Consider the following 25,120-nt stretch of genomic DNA (forward strand, 5'->3'; position numbering starts at 1 on the left):
TATTAATGCTATAAAGACTACTTTATAAAAGGTTAGTAATATACTAAGCTATTTTAACTTAAGTAGTAGAAAGATGCTTAAAAGCAGTAATAATATACTAGCGCTTAGAAAGTAAAAGCTTATTATTTAAGTTATAAATATAGTAATTAGTAAAAGTATTCTAAGTCTTTTAGGTAGCATCTTAAAGTCTATAAGAAACCTATTTAAAAGTTAGTATTAATAAATAATTACTAAAAGTAAAGAGAAATGCATACTATAAAACAGTTTTTATAACTAATAATATAAGTAATATAGTAAGCAGTATAAATACTTATATAATAAGTAAGCTTATTAATATTATAATAAAGCTAACTAAAATAGTTAATATATAGTAGACTATTACTACTAAGCTTAAACAAACCCTCCTTAAGCTTATACTTAGCCTTAATAATATTTATAATATAAAGAATAATGCTTATAATAGGTAAAAGCTTATTAAAAGTAAGTTAATAAAAAGGAATATAAAGAAAAGGAGTAAGAAAACTAAAAGAGAATTACTAGTTAATAAGCAATAGATAAAAGCATATAAGAAAAGCGTAAAGAAAAAAGGAAAATTTTTTAAAATTAATAAAACTAAGGGGACTATTAAGGTAGATACATAAAAGGAGTATATTTATCCTAACTACTTATAAGTAACAGCTGCTTAAAGGACTATTATAGATAAAGAGGGAGGTAAGTATTATAATAATAAAGACCTAAGAATATAAAGATATATAGGGTAACACTAAAATTATAGCAATAAAAGCATTAATAGATGTATTTAAATTATAAAGAAGCCTGCTAATAAAGGTAACTTACTAAAACTATTAGCAACCTCTAGATAAAATAGCGCTATATAAAAAGATAAAACTTATAATAATTAACTATTATAATAACGTTAATATAGTAATATAGCGCTAAAGAAACCTTAATTTAGATCTTACAGCCTTAAAGACTAAAGCTTAGGAGAGGGAGGTAATTATAAGGGTTTAGCTAAGCAACTAGTTAAAGATACTTTAGCTAGAATGCATAGGCTACAATCTTTCTTCTATACCTTAAGGGAAGATTCTTTATGTAGTTAGAATCTTTAAGCAAAAGTTATGCAATAGAGGGATACCTACCTTTCTAGTAAAACTCTACTTAGTTAAGTACCTTTAGCTATACTTTTATAAATATCCTATTTTATCTACCTACCCTAGTCTTACTATCCTTATTCTAAAAGTATAGCTTATAAGAAACAAACTAGTCTTATAAACAGAAAAGCAACTAGTTTAATATATATAAAGGTTAAGATTTTATAAAATTTAGCTATAGAAAAATTAGTAGGTGTTTTAGTTAAGCTAAAGTTTAGATCTTTAATATATATAGTATAGCTAAGTATATTCTAGTAGAAGGTGTAAATAGATATATTAAACTTAATTATATTAGCTTAGTTATAAAGGTCTAAAGGCAATATTATTTTAAACTTATTAAAGTTTAAGCTTTAATAGGATCTATATCCTCTAAAGATATAGTATTTTTAGTATAACTAATAATACTATTACTAGCTGTACAGCCTTAGCTTCTGCTAATAGGTACTATAATAATAGCTAACTATAGTAACTTAATTATAATAAGAATGTAGTTACCTATAACCTATTTAAGTTAAACCTTATTATATAATTAAATGCAATATAGTCTTAGTTTTACTTTTTATCTAAGTATAAATATATATCTTTTAAATATGCTAAAGAAGTGTACAACCTAAATTTAGGGATAAAAACTAAAAGATAAGGAATATATACTTTTTAGGGTACGCCTACCTAATGCGTAAGTTTTTGTAGCTAATAAGAACTAAATACTAAACTAGATCTAGTCTAATTCTAAGAATCCTAATTGTTAAGTTATAAAGTATACTACTATTTAATAACTATATAAATCTATATTAAAAATAGTCCTAATATTAAAGCTAGCTATTATTATATAGTGTATTTTAGTTTAAATTTAAAATCTTTTTTAGAAATATAATAAAAGTACTAAAAAAGGAGATAATTGCAGCGCTTTATTTGCATTTCTATAAAAATAAAAAACAAGATAGAGATTAATTTATATTTCTATATATATAGAAAGTAAAGTAAGGGTTAGTTTATATTTCTATAACAATAAAAAGAAATATAAATATAAATACATTAGAACTTATATAAACACTATAATATTATTAAGTATTCATATAGAAAACTTTATATTAGTAAATTTAGTACCTAAAGGGTTAGTTAGTAAAAAAGGTATTCTTACCTTTATTAATAAGTATTTTAGTAGATTAAGAATAAATAATAAGAGATTAGAGGCTATTTAGCTTAAGGTTAGACTCTTTAGAAAGATTAATAAGGTAAAGTAGTAGTTAGTAAAGTAAAAACAGCCTATAAAATCCTATAGTATATATAGTTAATTTAAGTAATAAACATATTAAGATCTTACATCTTACTATTATAGCTAGTCTTTTGCTTTAGCATTATTTATTATTAATATTACTAAATAAGGTTAATAAAGTTGCTAGAAATAAGCATAAATTAGATAGTAGAGGCCTTAAAAGCAAAAAATTAAACTAAAAATAAAACTATAAGGCTAGCTAGTTAGAAATTAAACTAAAAGTAGGATTACCTAAAATAAACTAGCAGCTTATAAAACTATCTTAAACAATGAGACGGCTTTTTTGCTGCCATATTCGGCAGGTTCTGTCGCCAAATTCGGCGGGAAATCTGCCACCTACTCCTCGCCGCTTTAACCCCGGTGGCACGGCCCACCAAGCCAGCGGCCCCCTGCCCCGTCCCTGGCTTGTACTGCGGGGTACTGCCCAAAGTATCTCAGCCACACCGGCCAGAACTGCCAAATGGCCAGTCTCTTCCCTCAACGCTGGCGTTTTGCGCTTTTCAATTCCTGCTTCGCGCGTCGCTCTACAACAAACAGGAACAGCCACCATAATGGGCCCCACAATGACTCGTCATCCAGCACTACATAAACCGCGGTCGCTGCGCTCCTTGAGCAGGCGGCAATCTCAATCCATCCACTCATTGTTACGACTCTTTTGGCCAAACTCTCTGCCGACAAGCCTTTTGCTGAACTCGCCCCCCTTCATATTTCATCATGCCACGACGCTAACAGAGAAACGCGGACGCTGACGACTCCGATGGTTCTTTCTCGCCTGACGAAGTCTTCGATACTGACGAGTTACCTAGAGGGCTATCAATCCGCGAGCGGAGACCTCGCTACCATCATCAACAACAGCGTCGCGACAGGCTTTTTCAAGTGGGGTTTCGTGATTCTGCGAGGCGTGTACGACAACGATGACGAGTGGCAGACTTTTCTCAACCTCTTCAAGGCAGCGATCGCTGACGAGCTCCACGACTCGAAGCTAGAAGACCAGCTCGGCCCTCATCTCGAATGGACAGTTATTGAGGATCGCACGGCTCTGGAGAGTGCGTCCAAGGCTACTGTGCGGACGCGATTCCTCGCGTGGGTGGAGGAACAGAAACGCGATGGTGAAATAGCGGACAGGCCTTGGGCTGCAGGTTATCTCCCTCGGTACAAGTTCTGTCTATACGTCGACGAGGTCTGCATCAAGAGTATCGTAGCGAGATTACACGGGGGGAAGTTGATAGGATTTCAGTGGTGTTTGAGTAGCACGGGAAGTGTCGTTATCGTCAATGGCCTGCATCAAGATTATACGCCAGAAGAAAAGGACGACGCAGACGATGATGAAGAGGAGGACGACGACGAAGGCTACATGGAAGTCGATGGTACAACTCATTACGATGTTGGCTGGGCGTATATCGGGGTGCTTGGCTATGCGGAGTTATACTCGAACCTGGGCTCTGGCGGCTCGCACGGTCAGATTTGGGACGGTATGGTGTATCGGGGCCGTCGCCCTGAACGAGATCCCGAGCCCGATTACGACTACGGCCGTCCATTGTCTGAAGTAGAACGTGGTGCGAAATACGGGCAACGCATTAAGAAATAACTTAAAAGCCAGCAGAGGGGAAAACTGATTTAGGAAAAGAGACGCAAAGCTGGAGGGTTACATACAACATAGATTGGACTTTCTAAGAATTCTCTTGTTTGAATATTTGTAGGCGCACATTTAGGGGTTAATCGTAATGTGTATTGTGCTTGTCCTTGCCTAAGACCTCTCTACGTCCCTTACGCGCCTCCTTCCGGCGTGTTCCCTGTAACTAAGCGCCTCTAGTGCGGCCCTTAAGCGCACCTAGCGCAGTCCTTAGCTAAATACTTCTTCTAGCGCCTTCCTAGCATCCTAGGCGCTCTACGTATGCATTGCTTCTAGCGCCTCTAGCCTACTACCCTTTTTAACATCTCTATACTTTCTATACAATTAAACATTAACTTATAACTAATAGAATTAACAAGCTATTTTTGCGTGCCCCCTATCCTAAGGAATATAACAAGCTATAGTATAGCTAGTTAAAAGACCCTATAAAAAATAAGTAGAGATGCTAAAGACAAGAGGTATAGCTAATTGTTTTTATCTAAAGTATAGCTTATTAACTTTTCTAGTAGAGAATTAAATAAAAATACTAAGAATAAAGAAGCTTATCTATAAAAATACCTATATGCTTAATTGCATATATCTTTATAACTAAAAGAGATATAAGTAAACGGTTTTAATATTTAGAATCCTTATAATTTTAGCTACAGAATAGTGTATAGTTTGTCTGTATATCTTGTACATAAGGACTTACAGACATACTAGTCTGTATAAAGACTAGTACTAACATTCCAGGCAAGCCCTACATACCAAGGACTTTAACCCTACATACCAGATAAATACACTATACTATAAGCGTATTTTTACATATAATAATATGTATTAATAATCTAGGATTTTATCCCTTAGGCAAGAGTATAAATAAAGGGTTTTCCCTCTTCTATTTTACTTTAGAACTAAGATACTATGCATACAAGCAATATACAGACTTTCTGCCTACACCTTTAACTTACCCTTATCTGCCTTATCTTCTCCTTATTTTAGATATCCTATCTTATCTACCTACCCTATTCTTACTGGTTATGAGCCCAGCTTTGCACCTATAAGAAAGGATACCTTTATAACTACTCTTTTATACCTTTAAGTCTTTTAGACTTTACCCTCTTCCTAACTAAGTTTTTAACTTAGTTATATATTTTAACAAAAACTCAATCTTGCCAGGGGACGTACCACATTGGCTAAGGGAATTTTACGGAATTTAACCTTGGACCTTTTACAATCCATACCTTGCAAATCCATATTCAACAGAATAAGAGGGATTGTCTTACTAAGCAAGTTATACACCTTGCTATATTTTACGTCACTACAGCTCCGGACGATATATATCAACAACCAACACCAACAACCAACAACCAACAACCAACCCAACCTATTGGTTTCTTTATAATCCAACCAACAAAGGATTTTTCACTTTTTGCCTCAAGCTGGAATTGAACCCAAAGCCTCTCAATTGGTAGTCAATCAATTGAGTTAACTTAGTAGTTGACTAAACTACTAAGCCAACTGGCCTACTGTCTGGCTGGTGAAAGCTTTGGTGAAAAAGGCCTATATATAAGAAACTACCTCGATTTCTCCTATCCAACCTTTCCAACAACAACTTTACCAACAAGTACACTATAACAACAAAAAGACCACCGTTTAGATCGCCTTTTTTCAACCAATTCAACAGTTATATCTATTCTATCGAAAACCTCCTCCTTCTATCTCAAACGAACGAATACTACGAATTTCAACATATACCCTACCTTTATACCGATCCTTAACATCACCAATACCTAACAAAATCAACAAATCACACTACTATTCGAACCGCCTTTTCGAGCTCTATCTGAATATAAGCTCCCTTTTACAATAACTTCCTTACCCGATTTATAAACGATCGATTTCGAACCGAATCTATATTATACCTCTTTATATCTCTTTTATCTATATATAAAAGGATATATATATATATATATAATGGATAAGGTTACGATTCCTAGACTATCTGGAAGCTTAAATTACTCTACTTGGGCAACTAGGTTTGAGGCTTTACTTATAAGTAAAGATATAAACTCCAGCCTAGAATCAGCCCCTTCTAATAATACCCAACGATTAGCAGATCAGAAGGTATTAGCTTATATAAAGCTTTTCTGTGAGGATAACCCTCTAAGGGTTATAAAAGACTCTATAACAGGCTATGAAGCTTGGAAAAAACTGAAGGATCTATATGAACCTACAGGATTTACCAACGAATATCTTACCTGTAAGGAGTTCTTTAATACCTCCCTAGAATCCTTTGATTCTATGGAAGCCTACCTTAATAAGGTTAAAGAGCTTACAGATAATCTAGCTTTAAAATCTATTGCTTTACCGAATCAGGTTATAATAGCATGGGTTTTAAACAGCTTAGATGATAGTTATGAAGGTTTTATTACCAATATAACTCAAGCTCTAAGGAAGGATCCAGAGGCTTATACTTTAGACTCTCTATTTGCAAATCTAATAGATGAAGCAAAAAGAAAGCCTATTAATATCCTCTATACCTCTAATAATAATATTAGAAATAATATTATTAAAAGAGGGATAAATAAAAAACCCTGGAAAAAACAGAAAGGGTTATTCTGCACCTACTGTAAGCTGAAAAGCCATATAGTAGAAGATTGCCATTTTCTTCATCCAAATAAAGCTCCAAAAAGCTGGAAAAAGCCTATTAATACTGTTAATACTACAGTAAATAAAATAAAGGCAAATAATAAGAAGAAACTGCTATATAAAAAGCAGAAAGCTCTTATAGCTAAAAGAGCTATAATAGAAGAAATACCCTCTAGTGATGAGGAAGATCCTATAGCTAATATAACTATAGATGCTATGGATCTAGATAAAGGGGAAATAAGTACCCTGGAAGAAGAAGAAGATCTTATAGATTTTGAAGACGTTGTGAGTAAAACCTCCTATAAAACGCTTAATAACACTTCTTCTAATAATATATATACTATAGGTAATATAGATAAGCCTATAGTAGATAATAATAGTGTATTTTGCTTAGATACTGCAGCTACAGTTAATATTATATATAATAAATCTCTTTTTATAAAAACAAGAGCTGTAAATAAAACTGTTAACTGGGGTGAGGCAAAACAACAGAAAATAAATCTTATAGGGGATATTGCTATACAATTTCCTAATAATAATAATATTTATATATTAAAGGACTGTTTTTATATGCCTAAACTTGGAATTAATCTTCTAAGTCAAAATAGTATAAGAAAGCTATTTATAGCTTCTTTATTTTGGAATAAAACAGTTACCTTAATAAATACAAAGGATAACAAGACCCTTTGTAAGGGGGTACTTAAGGATAACTTATATTACCTTAATATTAAAACCCTTACTTATAAAGAGATTAACTCTCTAGAGGTTGAAAATAACAACTATATAAATACTATTAAAACTAGTAATATAAATAGGAAGAAATATACCTTTAATAAGGTTAAAAATACAGATATTAATACCTATATTAAATGGCATAATAGACTTGGTCACGTGAATCCTAAAGTTATAAAAGCCTTAGAAAATAATACTAATCTAAAAGATAAAATAACTATACCTTTAGAATATAACTGTGAAACCTGCCTTAAGGCTAATTTTACTACTAAGGTTAATAAAAAATCAGATAATTATAATTGTTGAATGGACTTTGTACGTGCACGCAGGTACTGAAAATGTAGGGTGAACCAAAGATTGGATATCTGTGACTGTCCTTTCTAACTACAGGATTGGGGTCGTACGAGACAGATATACTGTCTCGTCCGGCCTTGAGTCATTCGGGCCGAGCCAAGTGATGATTCCCCTGTGTATGAGTGAGTGCTGCACGATCCAGTCTGTGCACTTTGTTCCTGAGTCGTAGGTGTCGTACGGTCATGTGATCATGTTATTCCAACACTCACAACTTTTGTTTTGTGACCTGACCGTACGATCCCTTTGACGTAGCCAATCAGGTTACACTGATTGTTCCATCAATAACCTCATGTACGGATTCAGTGGGTTGGGCCACTGATTGTTGTACGATGGATCCAACAATAAGAATCGTCAATAACGCCAGCAGTCCTTCCTTCCCTTTTCGTACGGTCGTTTCCTTCCTGTCTGGTTGAGCAGATAGATCACGTGGATTTGTTGTATTCACCTTCCGACTTCACCTTGCCTGCCTGCCCTGCCTGGTGAGGCGGCCTGTTGCCCTTTTCTTCCTTCTGTTTTTCTCTTCTTCTCTTTTCCCCTTCACAACCTGCACCAAAATCTCTTCACCGTACGAAACGAAATTCGAACGAACAAAACGAACGAACCAACGTACGAAGCTTCTGAATCTCTTCAGATATAAGAAACAATTCGTACGTCCTCTTATCTGTTCCCTCTCTTCCTCTACTAACCTTTTCGTGCGTCAGAGGCTTCCTGACACCATTACAAAGCCTAGTCGCCAGTTCACCATGTCTCTCTCGGTTCCCGTTCAGAACCACAACACCTCCATTGGCAACGTACGCGTCACCAATGATGGAGGAGTTCAGTGGCTCCATCTCCCTACTGGCAATGACAATAATCGCCGCTTCCTGATGTCGCTTGCTGTCAACGTACGTACCCTTGACAGGTGTTGGTGATCTTGCTAATCGTACGCATAGGACGAGGAAGTTCGTGTCATCGCCTTGCCTTCGCACGACATTCAGATTCGTATGTCTGCCGACAAGACTGTCATGCAGATGGTTGCCTCGATCGTCCGCCGTGAGGACTATTTCCGTGCGATGCTCATTCAGAGCCGTGGCCACGCCGTTCGTGCGTGTGTCAACAAGTGTGCGACCATCGCCAATCCGCGCTTCCGTCAGTGCGTTCGTCTCGATTCGTACAGAGATGGATCCTGCGCTGAGTGCGTGTTCCAGTCTCATGGAGCCCGCTGCCAGCACAAGGGTGTTGGTGATGTCTCCAGCGACAACAACGATTCGTCTGATGATGATGGACCTGCTCCTTCCAACTACAAGCCCCCTTCCGTACGTAAGGGCTGCAACCAGCGCACTCCTGGCAAGCGTCTGGGCAAGAACGTTGGTACTTCTGGATCCTTCCTGGGATCTTCGCACAATCCTCAGTTGATCGAGAAGGAGTAATCTTGTCTCCTTACATCCCTGGTTGGTTGTCGTACGTCTTATGGGTGGAAGGCTGGGTAGTCGTACGAAGCAATAAATTCGGGATTCATGATTGCAACAATGGCAATTATGGTGGTAGTGTCTGGCGTGGTATTGGATCGGAAGGCAAATAATCAAGTAGTTGACGTACGAGGGTGGGCTCGTACGTGGTAATTGTCAATTGCTCTTCTCTCCCAATCTTTCAACGTACGCCTCAACTCGAATCCGCAGAGTGTTGCTTGTGACTAATTGCTGCAGTGCTGAATTTGGCGTTTTCTTGGTAAGGGCATCTGCAGGGTTGTCTTTGCCGTTGATCCATCTCACCTCTGAGATCTCTTTCTTTTCGTACGACTCACGTAGGCTCATGATGTCAATCATAAGTCTCTTCTCATCTGTGGTGCCTAGTCGTACGAGGCACTCGTACAGAGATCGTGAGTCTGAACAAACCACAACTGGAACCCGTGGGGCCTGGAGCGTACGAAGGATCTGGTTCAGCGTCGTGCTCAGGGAGATACCACTGTCAAAACCAGTAGTCATCCCATACAGTTCGCTTGCAAGGACGCTTCTAGTGACCCTTTTGCATTTAGTCGAGCTCCAGTGTACAATGTTCCCTTGGATTTCAAAGTCGGTGGTCGTACGAGCAGTTTCCTCTGCAAGTACAATCACAAATCCCAGTTGTGAAGATAAGTCAGCATTGTTTGCAAATGATCCATCTGTAAAGATATACATCTTCGTACGTGACAGATCAAGTGGAATGAAAGTGAGACCTCGATCCGGGTTGTCGATTTGCCACTTAAGTCGTACGTTTAATGCTTCAATGTCTTTTGCTCCGGGTTGTTTCACCTGGGCTGCAATAGACAGGTCGTACGAGGCTTCTGGTTGGCAAATAGAGGCAAGGTATGCTCCTCTTGCTCTCTGTGAGATGTATTGCTGTTGAGCATCGTGCGCGTTGGCGTCAACAAGCTGGAGTTGGTTGACTTGTCCCTTCTGGGTGAAGGTAATGGAGTTGTCGTACAATCGAATTCGTCCTCCATTAAAGTCAACTCCTTTTCCTTGCTGAAGTATAGTCTTTGGTTTCGCACGAAGCCCCTTGTTCAACAATTCTTGCTCCTCCCTCTGGGAAAACTGAGGAGTTGCAAAACTCAGGGTGTCGTCTGTTTGCATTGCTGTGATCCCAAAGGTTTCAGGTCCCTCAGTAGTGTAGAGAAGGCAAGGATCGTACGTAGACTCCTTCATGCCTAGATCTACCTTGTGGTGTTCTGAGTATGTCTTGTACCAGTAAAGCCCAGACTCTGCAAGTCCGTACAATGGCTTTATAACCTGGAGAAGTGTCCCTTTAGGATATCTGCCTTCTAGTTCCTTTGGCAGTCTTGCAATGATCGTACGGGTCAACTCGTCGATTGCCTGAGTGTAGGCTTGAGTGATGTCCCGTATTTCTCCATGACATCCAAAGTATCGTACGAGAGTCATTGCAATAGCAAGAAGCAGCCGCTGGCTCATCCTCTGGATTGTAGGTGCTTGGGTTAGGAGTTCCTCCTTCTCCCAGTCCCCATATCCCTGAATCACAAGTCTTGACTTCTCGTACGGCTTAGCAGACATATTCTTTATCTCTCGTACCATACGTGTGCTGTAGATACGGATGTTGCTATGCTTGTCTGGATCGTACAGGATGAAGATGAATACTCCCTGGTTGATCAAGGAATCAATCTCAATCCCATCAGACTCTTCGTACGGCGCTCCTGGGGCTGTAATAACGTTGTCAAGTCGAAGTTTAACAGCAAGGTCATAATGGTCCTTTTCCTTTTGAGACAGGTATACCACATGCACACGTGTTGACTTTCGTACAGCATGTCTCTGGCCTTTCTTTGGTCTTCCTCTCTTCCTTGGTTGTTGTTGAGGAGTTGGTCGTACGACGTCTGGGTCAGCCTCTCCTTGTGAGGGTTCCTCACAATAGTAGGGCTTAACATGCGTCGCACGAAACTGAGTAGGGCCATTGACCATCTTGACTGTTACTGTGTATCCGTCTATGCCTTGGATCTCGTACGGTCCAGTCCAGCCCTTGTTCTCTCTCCATACTAGGACTTCACTTTGGATTGGAAGTGAAAGGACTTTCTGGAGGTTAGGACCGTTCCTGGTGTTGATCGCACGATTGATCTCGACTTCTGCACGAATGCCTTGAAGCATCTTCATTGCCTTCTGGATGGCTTCTGCTCTTCGTACGACGTCTGGTGAGGGTGGTGAATCCTTGTTGATCCTTGGGTATGTCCCGAACACAAGAAGCGTTGGTACGATGCCGTTTGGGCCAGCAGTGTCGTTCAGAGCCTTGACAGCCATCTGGAGGATTGTTTCCTCATCTGTGTTGTAGCTAATCTCCTGATGGAGGATGTCGTACGTACGTCTAAGGGGTGCATGAGCCCTCTCAATCTTGCCAACTGCCCAATGGGCCTCTACTGGCATTTCATCGCACGTAATCCCCATGATCTCAGCCTGACTTCGGAATTCTGCAGAAGCAAAGTTTGTGCCAGGGTCATGTACGATGTGGTCTGGTGGACCAACGTACGTACTGATCCAGCATTTGCAAAGGGCATTCCAAGTGTCTCGTGCAGATAGAGATTTCAAGAATGTAGCACCTTGGAACCCAGTTTCTGTATCAATAACATGTAGGGCATTCTTCTCCCCTAGCCGTACGACGTCCACAACTATCTCGTAATTGAAGTGGCTTTCGTCTTTCAGGGAGAACTTGAATCTTCTTGGTGCAGGATCGTGCGACTGGCAGTGATGGCAGAACCTCTGGATCTTTTCTAGAATGGCAGAGTCTACATCATCATGCCCTGCATTCTTCAGGAGTTGGTGCAGACGGTCCGTACGAGGGTGTCCAAATCGTCTGTGAAGGCGTCGGAGCTGTTCTTCAGTAAAGAACATACTAGCCTCTGTACGATTGACGTTGAAGAATGGATGACCCCATTTTCGAATAACTGGAATAGGTGGTCCGTTCTTTCGTACGATAACGTTGTCTACGTTGTTGAAGTAGGCTCCAAGTCTGTCGGCGTCGTACAAGGAAAATAGGAAAGGTGTAGGTGCATCTAGGATGTGGTATGTAACACTCCCGAGAGGGTTCTCCATGTTCATGGTTCCAATAGATGCAACTGAGGTACTGGCGCCGAATCGTACGTGAGCTGATCCTGGCTCCCAGGATATCTTCGTACGAGGGTATTCTCTCAAGTACGCTAATACTTGAGGTTTCCCAACCGTGGAGAATTTGGCAGCACCTGTGTCCCATAGTTCTCCTTGGTACACTGCACTGTAAGGGTCGTGCAGTAGGAATTGGCTTGCTTCTGATGTCTTTGGAGCTGAGAAGATGTCTTCTCCTGTCGTACGATGGAAGAATGCTGAGGACATGAGGAAGGCGGATGCCTCATCGTCCCCTGAATTAATGTCTTGGTCCTCATCGTACGAGTCCTCAACAGGGTTCTCTCCTTCAACATCTAAGAGGTAGGCAGCAAAGTCGTTGTAAGGCTCCTGATGAAGGATGGTACATGCCTGAAGGTATTGGTCTTTCGCACGCTTGCGTTCGTCATCCGTGTGATTAGTAGACCAACAGCCTTCCTTCTTGCAGACAAAACATCTCTTGTTGCCTGTACGAATAGGTCCTTGCCTTTCAAAACGTTGGTTCTTCCCCCTGTCGAATGGTTGTCTGGGAGGACCTCTGTCGTACGGCTGCTTAAAACGTCCCTTGTAGTTGGAGGTGTACCTCCTATCTACAAAGTGGATGTCGTGCGAAGGTGTTTTTCGATCTAGGGCAACCTGGAGGGATGCCCTGAGGTTAGAGAAGAATTCTTCGCACGTGTGGTCTGCCTTGAGATTGCTGAGAGCAGTCTCAAGTTCAGGCACTCCTCGGCATGCTTGAGTAACTTGCGTACGAAGCATAACTTCACCCTGGAATCCTGATCCAAGTGCTCGTTGGATGAGAGGTATCTTGTCAAGAAGAGTTTCAAGCACCTCCATAAGGGTCTTGTCAGGATTCTCCCGTCTAACTCGTGCAAAGGACATAGTGGTCCAGTCAGCCCAATAGAGGCTGTGGTTGATGTTGGTGTTGAAATGCTTATCCAGCATGTCGTACATCTCATCCCACCTCCTGGTTGGGCCAATATGATGCAAGTAGAATTCTTCCGCACGATCTTCAAGGATATCTGGAAATACAGCATGGTATTGATCCTCTGTGATGTGGAGTCGTCGACAGAAGCTGATGAAAACCTTGGCTTTGTCGTACAAGATGTCGTACGGCTTGCCAGTGTAGTTTCTGTCTTTCCGCCATCCCTTTTGGAATATGGATACTGTACTTGGCTCGCATGGTCCGTTCTGGACTATACGTTTCGGTGGAAGGTCATAGATACTGTCTCCTTGATAGAGAGGTGTCGTACGACCCTGGAATTGCGGAAAACTATCGACCTCCTGGGTGAATCGTGTTCCTGGTGGCAGGTTTCGTACAGCTGGTTGGTTGTCTCGTACGACTGATTCCTGACTTGTCTGTACGTCGTACGAGTGTTCAATTGAGTCTATTGCCGGTTCAGCTGCAGTCCGTGGAACAATTGGTTCAGGGTTTCGAACAGGTGTATCTGTAGTTGTAGTAATCCGTCCTGGAGTTGATGTCGTACGAGGAGTAAGTTGTTCATCTTGGGCATCGAATTCTTGCATGATGGCTTGGACTAAGTCTGTGATTTGTTTCGTCAAGCTTCGCACAGGGTTAATACGGAATCCTTTCTGCTTTAGAATTCGTACAAGCTCTTGTCGGTATGGCCGGCTGACAATGTTCCATTGCGTTGATGTCCAATGGTGAAACTCTTCGTACAACGTTGTCTTCAGCAGATCCTTATCAAGGTTGATGTGAAGGATCTGCATAATTACATATCCAACGTACGTTGTTAACTCCTCCTGGTTTAATTCCTTAGTGATGTCAATTGGGTTGCCCCAATATTTTGGTTTTGTTGATTTCTTCCAGACAATAAGTGGGATTTCGCTTTTGGCACTCATTTTCTTCGTACGTAGGCTGGTAAGACTCTTCTTCTTGAATTTGACCTTGTTGGCTGGTCTCTGGTTCTTCTGATGCAGCCATGGTGGTAACCGTGTCGGATCGTACGGTATCAGATTGTTGTTATTATGTTTAGTGCTTTAGCGCACACTACGTACTTCAAATATTGTACGATAGGAGTCTCTGTCCGGTTCTTACTGGAAGGCGACAACAGAGATTCTTCTCGTACGATACTGTAGCAGTAGTCGTCTTATTCCTAGTACCCGGTTCTTGCTGGAAGGCGACAGTAGGTAGGAATAAGGAATTAGCACAAGATGTCTTGCACCTATCTACCCGGTTCTTGCTGGAAGGCGACAGTAGGTAGGATTAAGACTTATTAACGTACGACGTCCAGTACGTTAATTCTTGTCTCTTCACTCTTGCTAATCTGTGATCGCACGAAGCAATCCCATGTGATTGCCCAAGCAATCACTGATCAGTGTTGAATGGACTTTGTACGTGCACGCAGGTACTGAAAATGTAGGGTGAACCAAAGATTGGATATCTGTGACTGTCCTTTCTAACTACAGGATTGGGGTCGTACGAGACAGATATACTGTCTCGTCCGGCCTTGAGTCATTCGGGCCGAGCCAAGTGATGATTCCCCTGTGTATGAGTGAGTGCTGCACGATCCAGTCTGTGCACTTTGTTCCTGAGTCGTAGGTGTCGTACGGTCATGTGATCATGTTATTCCAACAATAATAAAGATTATAAATATCTAGAAAAAGTAGCTTCTGATTTATGTGGACCTATAACTCCTCCTACTTATAATAAATATAGATGGTTTATTATATTTCTAGAAAGATCTTCTAGAGAAGCCTCTATAACCCTTCTTAAATCTAAAGAAAAAGAAGAGGTTAATACTGCTGTATTACAGTATATAAATAAAAAACATATTAATAATAATAATATAATAAACTTTGATACTGATGGTGGATCTGAGTTTAATAATAACCTTATTAACTATACCTATATAATTAAAGGTATAGAACATAATATAAAGGTTCCTTATACACATGAACCTAATGGTATAATAGAAAGGGTTATAAGAACTATAACTAATAGAATTAGAGCTTTATTATTAAAAGCTAACCTTCCTTTATACTTATGGGGTGAAGCAGCTTTAACTGCTGTAGACCTATACAATATAACTCCACATAAAGCTATAAATTACAAAACTCCTTATGAAATAGTTAATAAGGAAAAACCTAATATAGATAATATAGTTACTTTTGGATCTATCTGTTACTATAAAAATCAGGATCCTAAGATAAAGAAACTAGATAATAAAGCTGTTAAAGCTATAGTCTTAAATAATAAGGCTAATACCTATAAGGTCTATGATTTTCAGAAGAAAAGAACCTACTGGACCCGAGATATAATAATATTAGAAAATCAATTCCTACCTTCTAAAGATAACAATACTATTAATAATAATAATAATAATATTAATAGTAATAATAATATACTACGTGGAAATAATATAAGTGGATTAAAAGACTTGAATCCTACTTTAGAAGAAGAAAATAATAATAATAATAATAATGATAATAATACTAGTAAAACCAGTACTAGTATAAATAATAATAAATCCAAGATAATTATAGAAATTCCTAAGCAAAATAAAAAGGACCTTCAAGACTATAAATGGGTAGCAGACCAAGAAAGAGCTCTTATAACTATAAAAGACTTCCCACATATTAAATCTATACTTACCACTATAAATAATAAGGATAATAATAATAATAGATTTAAAAAGGCAACCTTTATATTATCTATAAGTGTTTTAAACGTCCCTTCTACCTATAAACAAGCTATAGCATCTAATAATGCTAATAGTTGGATTCAAGCTATGGTAAAAGAGATATATAACCTAGATAATCTAAAAACTTGGATAATAACTACTCTTCCAGAAGGAATAAAACCCTTAGGGGGTAGATGGGTATATAATAATAAAGAAGATACAAATAATGATCTTATCTATAAGGCAAGGTGGGTAGTACAAGGTTTTAACCAATATATAGGTATAGATTACCTAGAGACCTTTTCTACTACCTGTAAGTCTGAAAATTATAAAGCTATATTAATAATAGCTATAAAATTAGGCTGGAAAAATAGGCAATTTGATATCTCTAATGCCTTTTGCCATGCTGACGTTGATAAAGATCTATGGGTTCAGTTACCTACTGGTTTTATATATAATAATAAAACTAATACCCTAGAATATAACTATAATAATGTTAATCCTAGTAAAATACTATACTGTAAGCTGAAAAAGGCTTTATATGGATTAAAACAGAGTCCTAGACTCTGGTATAAATTTTTAAGATCTATTATAAGCAAAATAGGCTTTAAAGAATCTCCTTATGATGAAGGGATTTTTCTAGCTAATAATAACAATATAAAAGCAGTGTTAATATGCCACGTAGATGATATGATACTAGTAACACCTACAGATAAAGAAGTAGAATACTTCTATAAGTCTGTTAATAAAGACTTAATAATAAAAGACTTAGGTATACCTAAAAAGTTTTTAGGGAATGAAATAACTATAGATAATAAAAATAAGATCTTAAATATACACCAGACTAGTTATATATTAAAAATACTAGAAAAATATAATAAGAAGGATATACCTTTTAGAGATAGCCCTGTTAATCCTAATTTAAAATTAAGGAAAAATAATAATCAGGCTTCTACAGAGGAAATAAAAACCTATCAACAACAGATAGGATCCTTATTATATGCTAGCTTAAAAACTAGGCCAGATATAACCTACCCTGTTAATCTATGTGCTAGATATATGAGTAATCCTTCACAGGAACACTTTTTAGCCTTAGAATATATATGGGGATATTTAAATAAATATCCTAGCCTTGGTTTAGTTATTAACTGTAATATAGACCTACAGATAATAGGTTTTACAGATTCTAACTGGGCTGGGGATTTAGATGATAGAATGTCTACTTCTGGTTATATATTTAACCTAGGTTATTATAACCCTATAAGCTGGAACTCTATAAAACAAAAAACTATAGCGTTATCTACTTGTGAAGCTGAATATATGGCTTTAACAGAAGCAGTAAAAGAAGCTCTATATCTATATAATTCTTATAACTATATTTATAAAGAATTAAAGCTTCCTTTTACTCTTAACAAACCTATTATATTAATAGATAACGAAGCTGCACAAAGAGTAGCAGAAAATCCAGAGCTACATAAAAAGGCTAAGCATATAGATATAAAATATCATTTTTCTAGATTTAATATCTATAATAATAATATCTCTTTATTTCACGTACATACTAGAAATAATATAGCAGATATATTTACTAAACCTATAAATATAGATATAATAAGATACTTTAAAGAGACTATAAACTTAAATAATAAGGGGTTTTTACCTAAAGATAATAAAACTATAAAGATAAATAAAGTTAAGGAATTAGAAAACGTAGCATATATAGTTACAACCTATATGAAGGAAAATAACTTACTTAAGAATTCTTAAGTACCCTGGAAAGATTTCTTAAGTACCCTGGAAAGATTTCCTAAGTACCCTAGAATACAATTTCTAGGTATTATAACACACCTTTATACCTATACCTATACTATCTTATTTAGGTTTCCCCTTATACTTTTTCTCTTATATAGAGTTTTTACTATAACCTATAACTTAATAATTTATACCTTTTTCTCTTACAAAAAGAGTTTTTTACTATAATAAGACTTTTCTCTTAAAAATATAAAAGAGTTTTTATCTTATAACCTACTTTATTTCTTATAACCTATATAATACAAAAGTAAGCTTCCTATAAACTATAGTAACCTTAAGGGGGTAACTAAGAATAAAGAAGCTTATCTATAAAAATACCTATATGCTTAATTGCATATATCTTTATAACTAAAAGAGATATAAGTAAACGGTTTTAATATTTAGAATCCTTATAATTTTAGCTACAGAATAGTGTATAGTTTGTCTGTATATCTTGTACATAAGGACTTACAGACATACTAGTCTGTATAAAGACTAGTACTAACATTCCAGGCAAGCCCTACATACCAAGGACTTTAACCCTACATACCAGATAAATACACTATACTATAAGCGTATTTTTACATATAATAATATGTATTAATAATCTAGGATTTTATCCCTTAGGCAAGAGTATAAATAAAGGGTTTTCCCTCTTCTATTTTACTTTAGAACTAAGATACTATGCATACAAGCAATATTGTAACGGTCCAAGGCGTGTGTATTTGCAACAGGCTATGGCGACTACTACGAGTATCCTCAGATGAGGATTAGAAGGGAAGAACAACAAATCTCCGCCTCGCAGCGGCCTGATCAGGGCCATGCGGCCCATGCCGCACTGGCCATCGGATTGTCGGCATCGTGGATTCCGTGGTGGGCCTGACCCGGGGTCGCCCGTGGCCGCGATATCCAGCAAGGCCTCATACGGGCCCAGCCCGTTACAATACCCCCCTCCTCCCCTTCCGAAGGGGGCCGTGTTTCTCTTCGTACTCAGCTAGTGCTATTGTGTCCTGAAACTGGCTGAGTGGTTCCCACGTCGGCTTCGCCCAACCCGTCCATTTCACGAGGACCTTCCAACCCCTACCGTGCTTCTTCTTATCCAGTATCTCCTGGACCTCGTACTCCTGATCAGGTCCAGACACAAGGGCGGCGGGTTGTATATCGTCCTGTTCCTGCGATGGAAAAGGGTCGTTTCCGGCATGCCGCAGGAGGGACACGTGGAAGACGTTATGTATCCCAGGCGGCGTGTCTAACCTGCACGCGTGTGTTCCGACTGTCTCCTGAACCGTATACTTGGCGTTCACCCAGTCCAGTTTCTTTGAGGGCCTGTCTGATTTCACATTCGTTAACCTGAGCCAGACTTTGTCGCCCGGTTTGAACTGATCGGACGGCTGTCGCCTCGCGTTGGCGTACAGTTCTTGTCGCTCTTGAGCCGTGGCCATGGCGGCTTGGGCCCATTCCGTAGCGTCCTTCAATCTCTGCACAAATCCTTCAGCTTTCGCGATAGGGGTGCTGTCGTCCGTTCTCAATGGCTCGTCCACCCTGATCAGGTCGATGTCGTATCCGTGGGTGGCAAAGAACGGACTCATCCCTGTAGATGTCGCCGGTCGGTTGTTAATAGCCATCATTGCCACTAGGGACAATTCGTCCCAATCATCCTGAGCATACGAGCAGAAGGCCCGCAAGTAGGTCTCTACTACTTGGTTAGCTCTCTCCGTGGCTCCGTCAGTCTCCGGATGGTAGGCTGTAGAGAGTCTCTGTTTGATTCTGAGGAGCTGACACAGGCGCCTCCACGTCTGACTGACAAATTGTGTCCCTCGATCAGTCACTATTGCTCTGGGGGTTCCGTGGTGTCTGATCAAGGCAGTAGCAAGAGTGTTCGCTGTTGCTTCGGACGAAATTTCCCACATAGGCTCCAGTATAACGTTCTTAGACAGCCTGTCCGTAATAACCAAGAGGTTCTTGTTCTTCTTCCTCGTTGTAGGTAAGTCGGTAATAAAGTCGAGCGATATCTCTGCCCAAAATCGCTCGGGTATCGGTAACGGTTTAAGAAGCCCTCTGCGCTTCTCTCTCCAGACGTTGCCTCGTCCACAAACGTCGCAGTTGCGGGTGAATTGCCGGACGTCCTGAGACAGCCCTGGCCAGTGGAACGTCCGACTGATCAGGGACTTAAGCACATCTCTGCCCGGGTGCCCTGATAACACGGAGTCGTGAATGCTCTGAATCAGCCGCGTTCGCAAAGGCTCGTAATGCGGGACCCATATCCTGTCCCTCCAGCAAAGCCGGCGTTTTCCGTCGACTGTGCACTCCGACAGCATGATAGGGATTCCCCACGTAGAGGGCAGCTGTTTGGCTCCTTGCTGTACAGCGTCCCTGATCAAGTAGTACCGGTTGTTGTTCTCTAACCCAACGTCCCACAGGCTCTTCAAAGGGTCGTCTTCGAAGGGGTTCACTGGTGGCTCAGTCCATTTAGGAGACTCGTCGCTTCCTCCATCAGCGTCCCCGCTTGATACAAAACCGGCCCTGATGGTCGTCTTGGTCTGATCAGGGCACCTCGGCCCCAGGCTCAGTACTGCGGCGCGGTTTACGCGAAGGCTCTTCCGTCCTTCTTTCAACAGCTGTAACTCTCGTCCTTTCAACCTGTCGTCCTCTTCCCCTAGGGGCATATCCTGCTCCCTTCTCGACAGTGCGTCAGGGGTAACGGCTAGCTTCCCGGGCCTATACTGGATAGTGAAGTTGTACTTAGACAGTGTCTCTGCCCATCTAACTTGACGTTCGGTCAGTTGTCGCTTTGTAGTAAAGTACTTAAGGTTGAGGTGGTCTGTGACGATGGTGAATTCTCGGACGCTTCTGAGCTCTGCGTCCCAGTGCTCTAAGCACCGTATTATGGCAAGCAACTCCTTGTCGTGAATAGGGTAGTTGCATTCCGCGGGGAGATTCTTCTTCGAGAAGAACGCTACTGGACGTAGTAGACCCTCTTCATCGTACTGAGAGAGTGTACCTCCGATCACATATCCGGAGGAATCCGTCTCTAGTACGGTTTTTCGTTCTGGATCCCAGTGCGCTAGTACCGGCGCACTGATCAGACGGGCCTTTAGGTCCTCAAAGGCGTCCTGGCACTCTTCAGACCATACGAACGGGGTGTCCTTCTTCGTCAGGGCAGTGAGGGGTCGGGCGACGGCTGAGAATTGGGGTATGAACTGTCGGTAATAGTTGGCAAACCCCACAAAGGATCGGACTCCCCTTACTGATCGGGGCGTTTCCCATAGCTGTATAGCCTTGACTTTCTCAGGGTCGACTCTTAGACCCCTTCCTACCTCGACAATGAATCCGAGGTATTTCACGCTTTTTGCCTCGAAGTCGCATTTGTCGATATCGATCTGTAACCCTGCCTCCTGCAATCTGATCAGGACCTTCTTAACCTTGCTTCGGTGATCTGCGAGCGATCCGCTCGAGTAGATCAGAATGTCGTCGATATAGGCAGAACAGAACTCATCAAGGTAGTCCCTCAACGTGTGATTGATGTATCGCTGAAAGGTCGCCGGGGCCCCAGTTAACCCGAAGGGTGTGACCATCCATTCGTACAGGCCGTACCGGGTGCGGAATGCAGTCTTCCATTCCTCCCCTGCCTTTATCCTGATCTTATGGAAGGCTGCAATAACGTCTAGCTTTGTTAACCACTTGGCTTGTGATACCGCCCTCAGCGTCTCGCTGATCAGGGGGAGAGGGTATCGATCCTTCTTCGTGATTGCGTTCAGACCTCGGTAGTCAACACAGAATCTCAGGCCTCCGCCAGGCTTCTTCACGAAAAGTACGGGGGCGGAGGCCGAGGAGCTGCTAGCTCTAATGAACCCTTTGTCCAGCAGGTCGGTAAGGGTCTTCCGCAGCACTATCAGTTCCTCCCTGGACATACCGTATAGTGGTCCCCAGGGGGCTTGATGCTCTCGGCCGTTGTTGTCTTTTTCCAGGGGGATCTCGTGGTCTATCCCCTTCCTGTGCGGCGGAAGCTTCTCGGCCTGATTACGGTCAAAGACCGGAAGGAACTGGTGATAGTGTTTAGGGAGCTTGTCTCTTGGGTCCGTCTTCTTCTTAGGGGCCAAGGCTTTCTCGATATCCGCGATACTTGCGGCAAAAATTCTCATACCGGTACCTTCCGCCGGGTTTTCCCGTCTCTCGCGCCTGATCAGGGCCATGAACACTGATGCCGCCTGCTTCTGTAGAGGAAACCGGTGATCCTCCTGCCCGGGTTTCCTTCCTTGTACCGTGTGGTTTGCTACTCCAATATGCAGGGAGTTGGTTGCTGGGCGGACGACCACATCATCGTCTTTCATCCAGGATTGTCCAAGGATCACGTCGTCCTCCTGATCAGGGATGACGTAAAAGAACAATCGTCGTCTCTTGTACCCGTCGATGTCGATGCTGGCGTACGTGACGGTGTCTATAGCCCCAGGCACTGTGACGTTGACCTGTTCGAGGGCTCTCGGTGGTATGCTGATACGCGGCAAGCGGAGTTTCGTAGCGTAGGTGTCGCTGATTGTGGCGTAAGTGAGGCACCCGTTATCCACCAAGGCGTAGGTGTAATGGGTGTTATTGATTCCGATGTTAACATAAAAGGGCTCACTATCCATGTTCTTCCTAACACTCCGCCACTCCTTTCTTGCTTCTACCTCCTGGCGGCGCTTTTCGCCAGGAGTTACTCTTTTCCCGAGTCTTCTGAGGTCTGGTCAGACTCCGTCTCGCTCGATTCCTCCGAGCTACTCTCGGCAACAAGCTTAGTCTTGGACTTCTTGACTTTCGACTTCTTAGTCTTTGCCTTCGGAGGTTTCTCTTCTACGTCCTCACAGTGCCGAGCGAGGTGCCCTGGCCTCCTGCACCTATAGCACAGGAAGTCTTTGGTCCTTACGTCCCTCTTCTTCCCTCCCTGGTCAGGGGCCTTGGTCTTACTGACCTTGGTAGGCTCCCAGTCCATCTTGTCGTGAGGTGGTCTTGTAGGGGACTTAGGCTTTGCCTGACCAGGGGTAGACAGCCTTCGTCGCTGCCTCTCTTGGCGTTCCTGAGAGGACTGGTTGTCTAGGCGAGATCCGATCTTCATTAAGAGCCTGGTGTACTCGGGGTAAGATTCCGGGATATCAGCCACGCTGATCAGGTGGCTGCGTAGGGTCGCATTCAAGGCTCCTTCAAGGTAGTTGATTCTTACAACGTCAACCCATTCGCCTCCTCCGCTCTCGGCCAGTTCCTTCTCGAACTTAGGGAGGAAAACAGCAAAGCTCTCGTACTCTTTCTGGCGGAGCGTTCGTAGTCGGCTGAGTGCCCTGGCCTTGGCGTTTGGGTCTCCATAGCAACTTTCCAGGTAGCTCATGAACTGGTCGGGCGACTCTTCTCCGTTTGCTCCACCCTGAGCGTAGTACGCTGACGCCATTGCTTGAGCTGTACCATCCAGCCTGGCGTATATATATCCAAATATATCAGCGTCACAGTCAAAGGCTCTCCTATCTAGGCGGATCTTTCCTTTCATCTCCAAGAACCAACGTCGGAAGTTTTTACGGGTACCATCGAACTTCGGAGGGTCGGGTATCTGGTGTTTTCTTCGGAGCGCGGTTATCGGTTGAGCCTGATCAGGGGGGGTGGAGGTTGCAGTCGTTGTAGGGGTCTCGTTTGGGGTCGTTGTCGGGTGCCTAGGTGCGGCTAGGGCTTGCTGCAGCAGTCGAATCTGCTCTCCGTGGGCCTCTCGTTCGGCCGCTTGGGTGGTTCGCATCTCCTGTAGCTGGGCAGCCAGCTGACTGATCAGCTGCACCAGCTGCTGTGGATTCTCAGATGGTTCGGCATTCATATTGCCCTCCATGTCGATAGCTCCCGCAACACACTGTGTTCTCTGGGGCTCTTCCGGTCTATCCTTTGTCCCGCAACCACAACGTGGTTCTGTTGAGACTAGACGGGGTACTCCTGATCAGTCCTACTCTGATCGGGTCCACGGGTTCTGTAGCTATTTTGGTTGACGGTCCCTTTTTCAACTAAGCTACGAGGCTCTGTCCTCCAGCCTCCGCCAGACCGCTACTTCTAGAGAAAGGCTCCGACGTCCTTAATCGCGCAGACTCTGGCCGTCCTCACTAGACGAACCGACCGTCTAGTATAGAGGATCCTGGTGTTTGGGATCTGAGGATAATGTAACGGTCCAAGGCGTGTGTATTTGCAACAGGCTATGGCGACTACTACGAGTATCCTCAGATGAGGATTAGAAGGGAAGAACAACAAATCTCCGCCTCGCAGCGGCCTGATCAGGGCCATGCGGCCCATGCCGCACTGGCCATCGGATTGTCGGCATCGTGGATTCCGTGGTGGGCCTGACCCGGGGTCGCCCGTGGCCGCGATATCCAGCAAGGCCTCATACGGGCCCAGCCCGTTACAAATATACAGACTTTCTGCCTACACCTTTAACTTACCCTTATCTGCCTTATCTTCTCCTTATTTTAGATATCCTATCTTATCTACCTACCCTATTCTTACTAAAATTACATATATAAAAAGCGCTAGAAGCATTTTCTATGCTATCTTAATATTAATATAAATACTAACTTAAATTATTAAGTTTTTTAAGTCTTTATATATAAAAAATCTTTAGATATAGTAAAAAAGGGAGATGCATAAGCTAAAGATAATATATTAAATAATACTACTAATACTACTAGAAAGCAGCTTATATAAAGCATTATTTTAAATAGTCCTATAGTAATACTAATTTATTTACTTTTATCTTTTAAAAGTAGTAATAAAAAATAGAAAGTAACTATAGTATAGTAATTTATAAAGTATAAATCTATTTACTTATAATATAACGTTTTTTATTATTATATATAAGATATATTAATTTACTATTATTACTAATAAGGTAGTAACTTATCTTTATATAAAATATTAATTTCTATTAGCTACTAGGCGTAAGAAGGTTATACAAGCTATTTAGGCTTACTTAAGTATTATTTAAAACTAAGAAGGTATAGTAGTACTATAGCTACTAAAACTAATAAGTAAGCTAATTTAGTATCTTACTGTTACGGTCGGCTTTCTGTGGTAGTGTCTATTAGCAGAAGCTGAGGCAACGAAGCTGGGGAACAGTGCTATAAGTTGTGCTGAAAGGATTAGGTCTTTAGAGGATACGGTAATCAGTTATATACTTAACAAGGGGTTGTAACGTTGGTTACTAGTGAAGGGTGCTAAGAGTATCTAAGGGGATAATTACAAAGTTGATTGCTGAAGAGCTATGGAAGTCTGTCCTTAAGTCCATCTAAGTCTATCCTATATACAAGTCCTGTGTG

General features: G+C 41.1%; 1 protein-coding gene across 1 annotated transcript; it reads left to right on the forward strand.

Annotated features, from left to right (window-relative positions):
• The first annotated feature begins 3,056 nt into the window (after positions 1-3,056).
• CDEST_07597 (uncharacterized protein) lies at positions 3,057-4,094 on the forward strand. The gene has a single exon (XM_062923756.1). The coding sequence runs from the start codon at positions 3,185-3,187 to the stop codon at positions 4,013-4,015; it is 831 nt and encodes a 276-aa protein (XP_062779807.1). The 5' UTR covers positions 3,057-3,184; the 3' UTR covers positions 4,016-4,094.
• Positions 4,095-25,120: the final 21,026 nt, after the last annotated feature.

The sequence above is a fragment of the Colletotrichum destructivum genome, chromosome 5 (assembly GCF_034447905.1).
Source record: "Colletotrichum destructivum chromosome 5, complete sequence".
In the NCBI taxonomy this organism is placed as follows: Eukaryota; Fungi; Ascomycota; class Sordariomycetes; order Glomerellales; family Glomerellaceae; genus Colletotrichum; species Colletotrichum destructivum.

Excerpts from the sequence above, each read along its gene's own strand:
- CDEST_07597 (XM_062923756.1), top strand. The coding sequence starts at position 3,185 with ATGGTTCTTTCTCGCCTGACGAAGTCTTCGATACTGACGAGTTACCTA.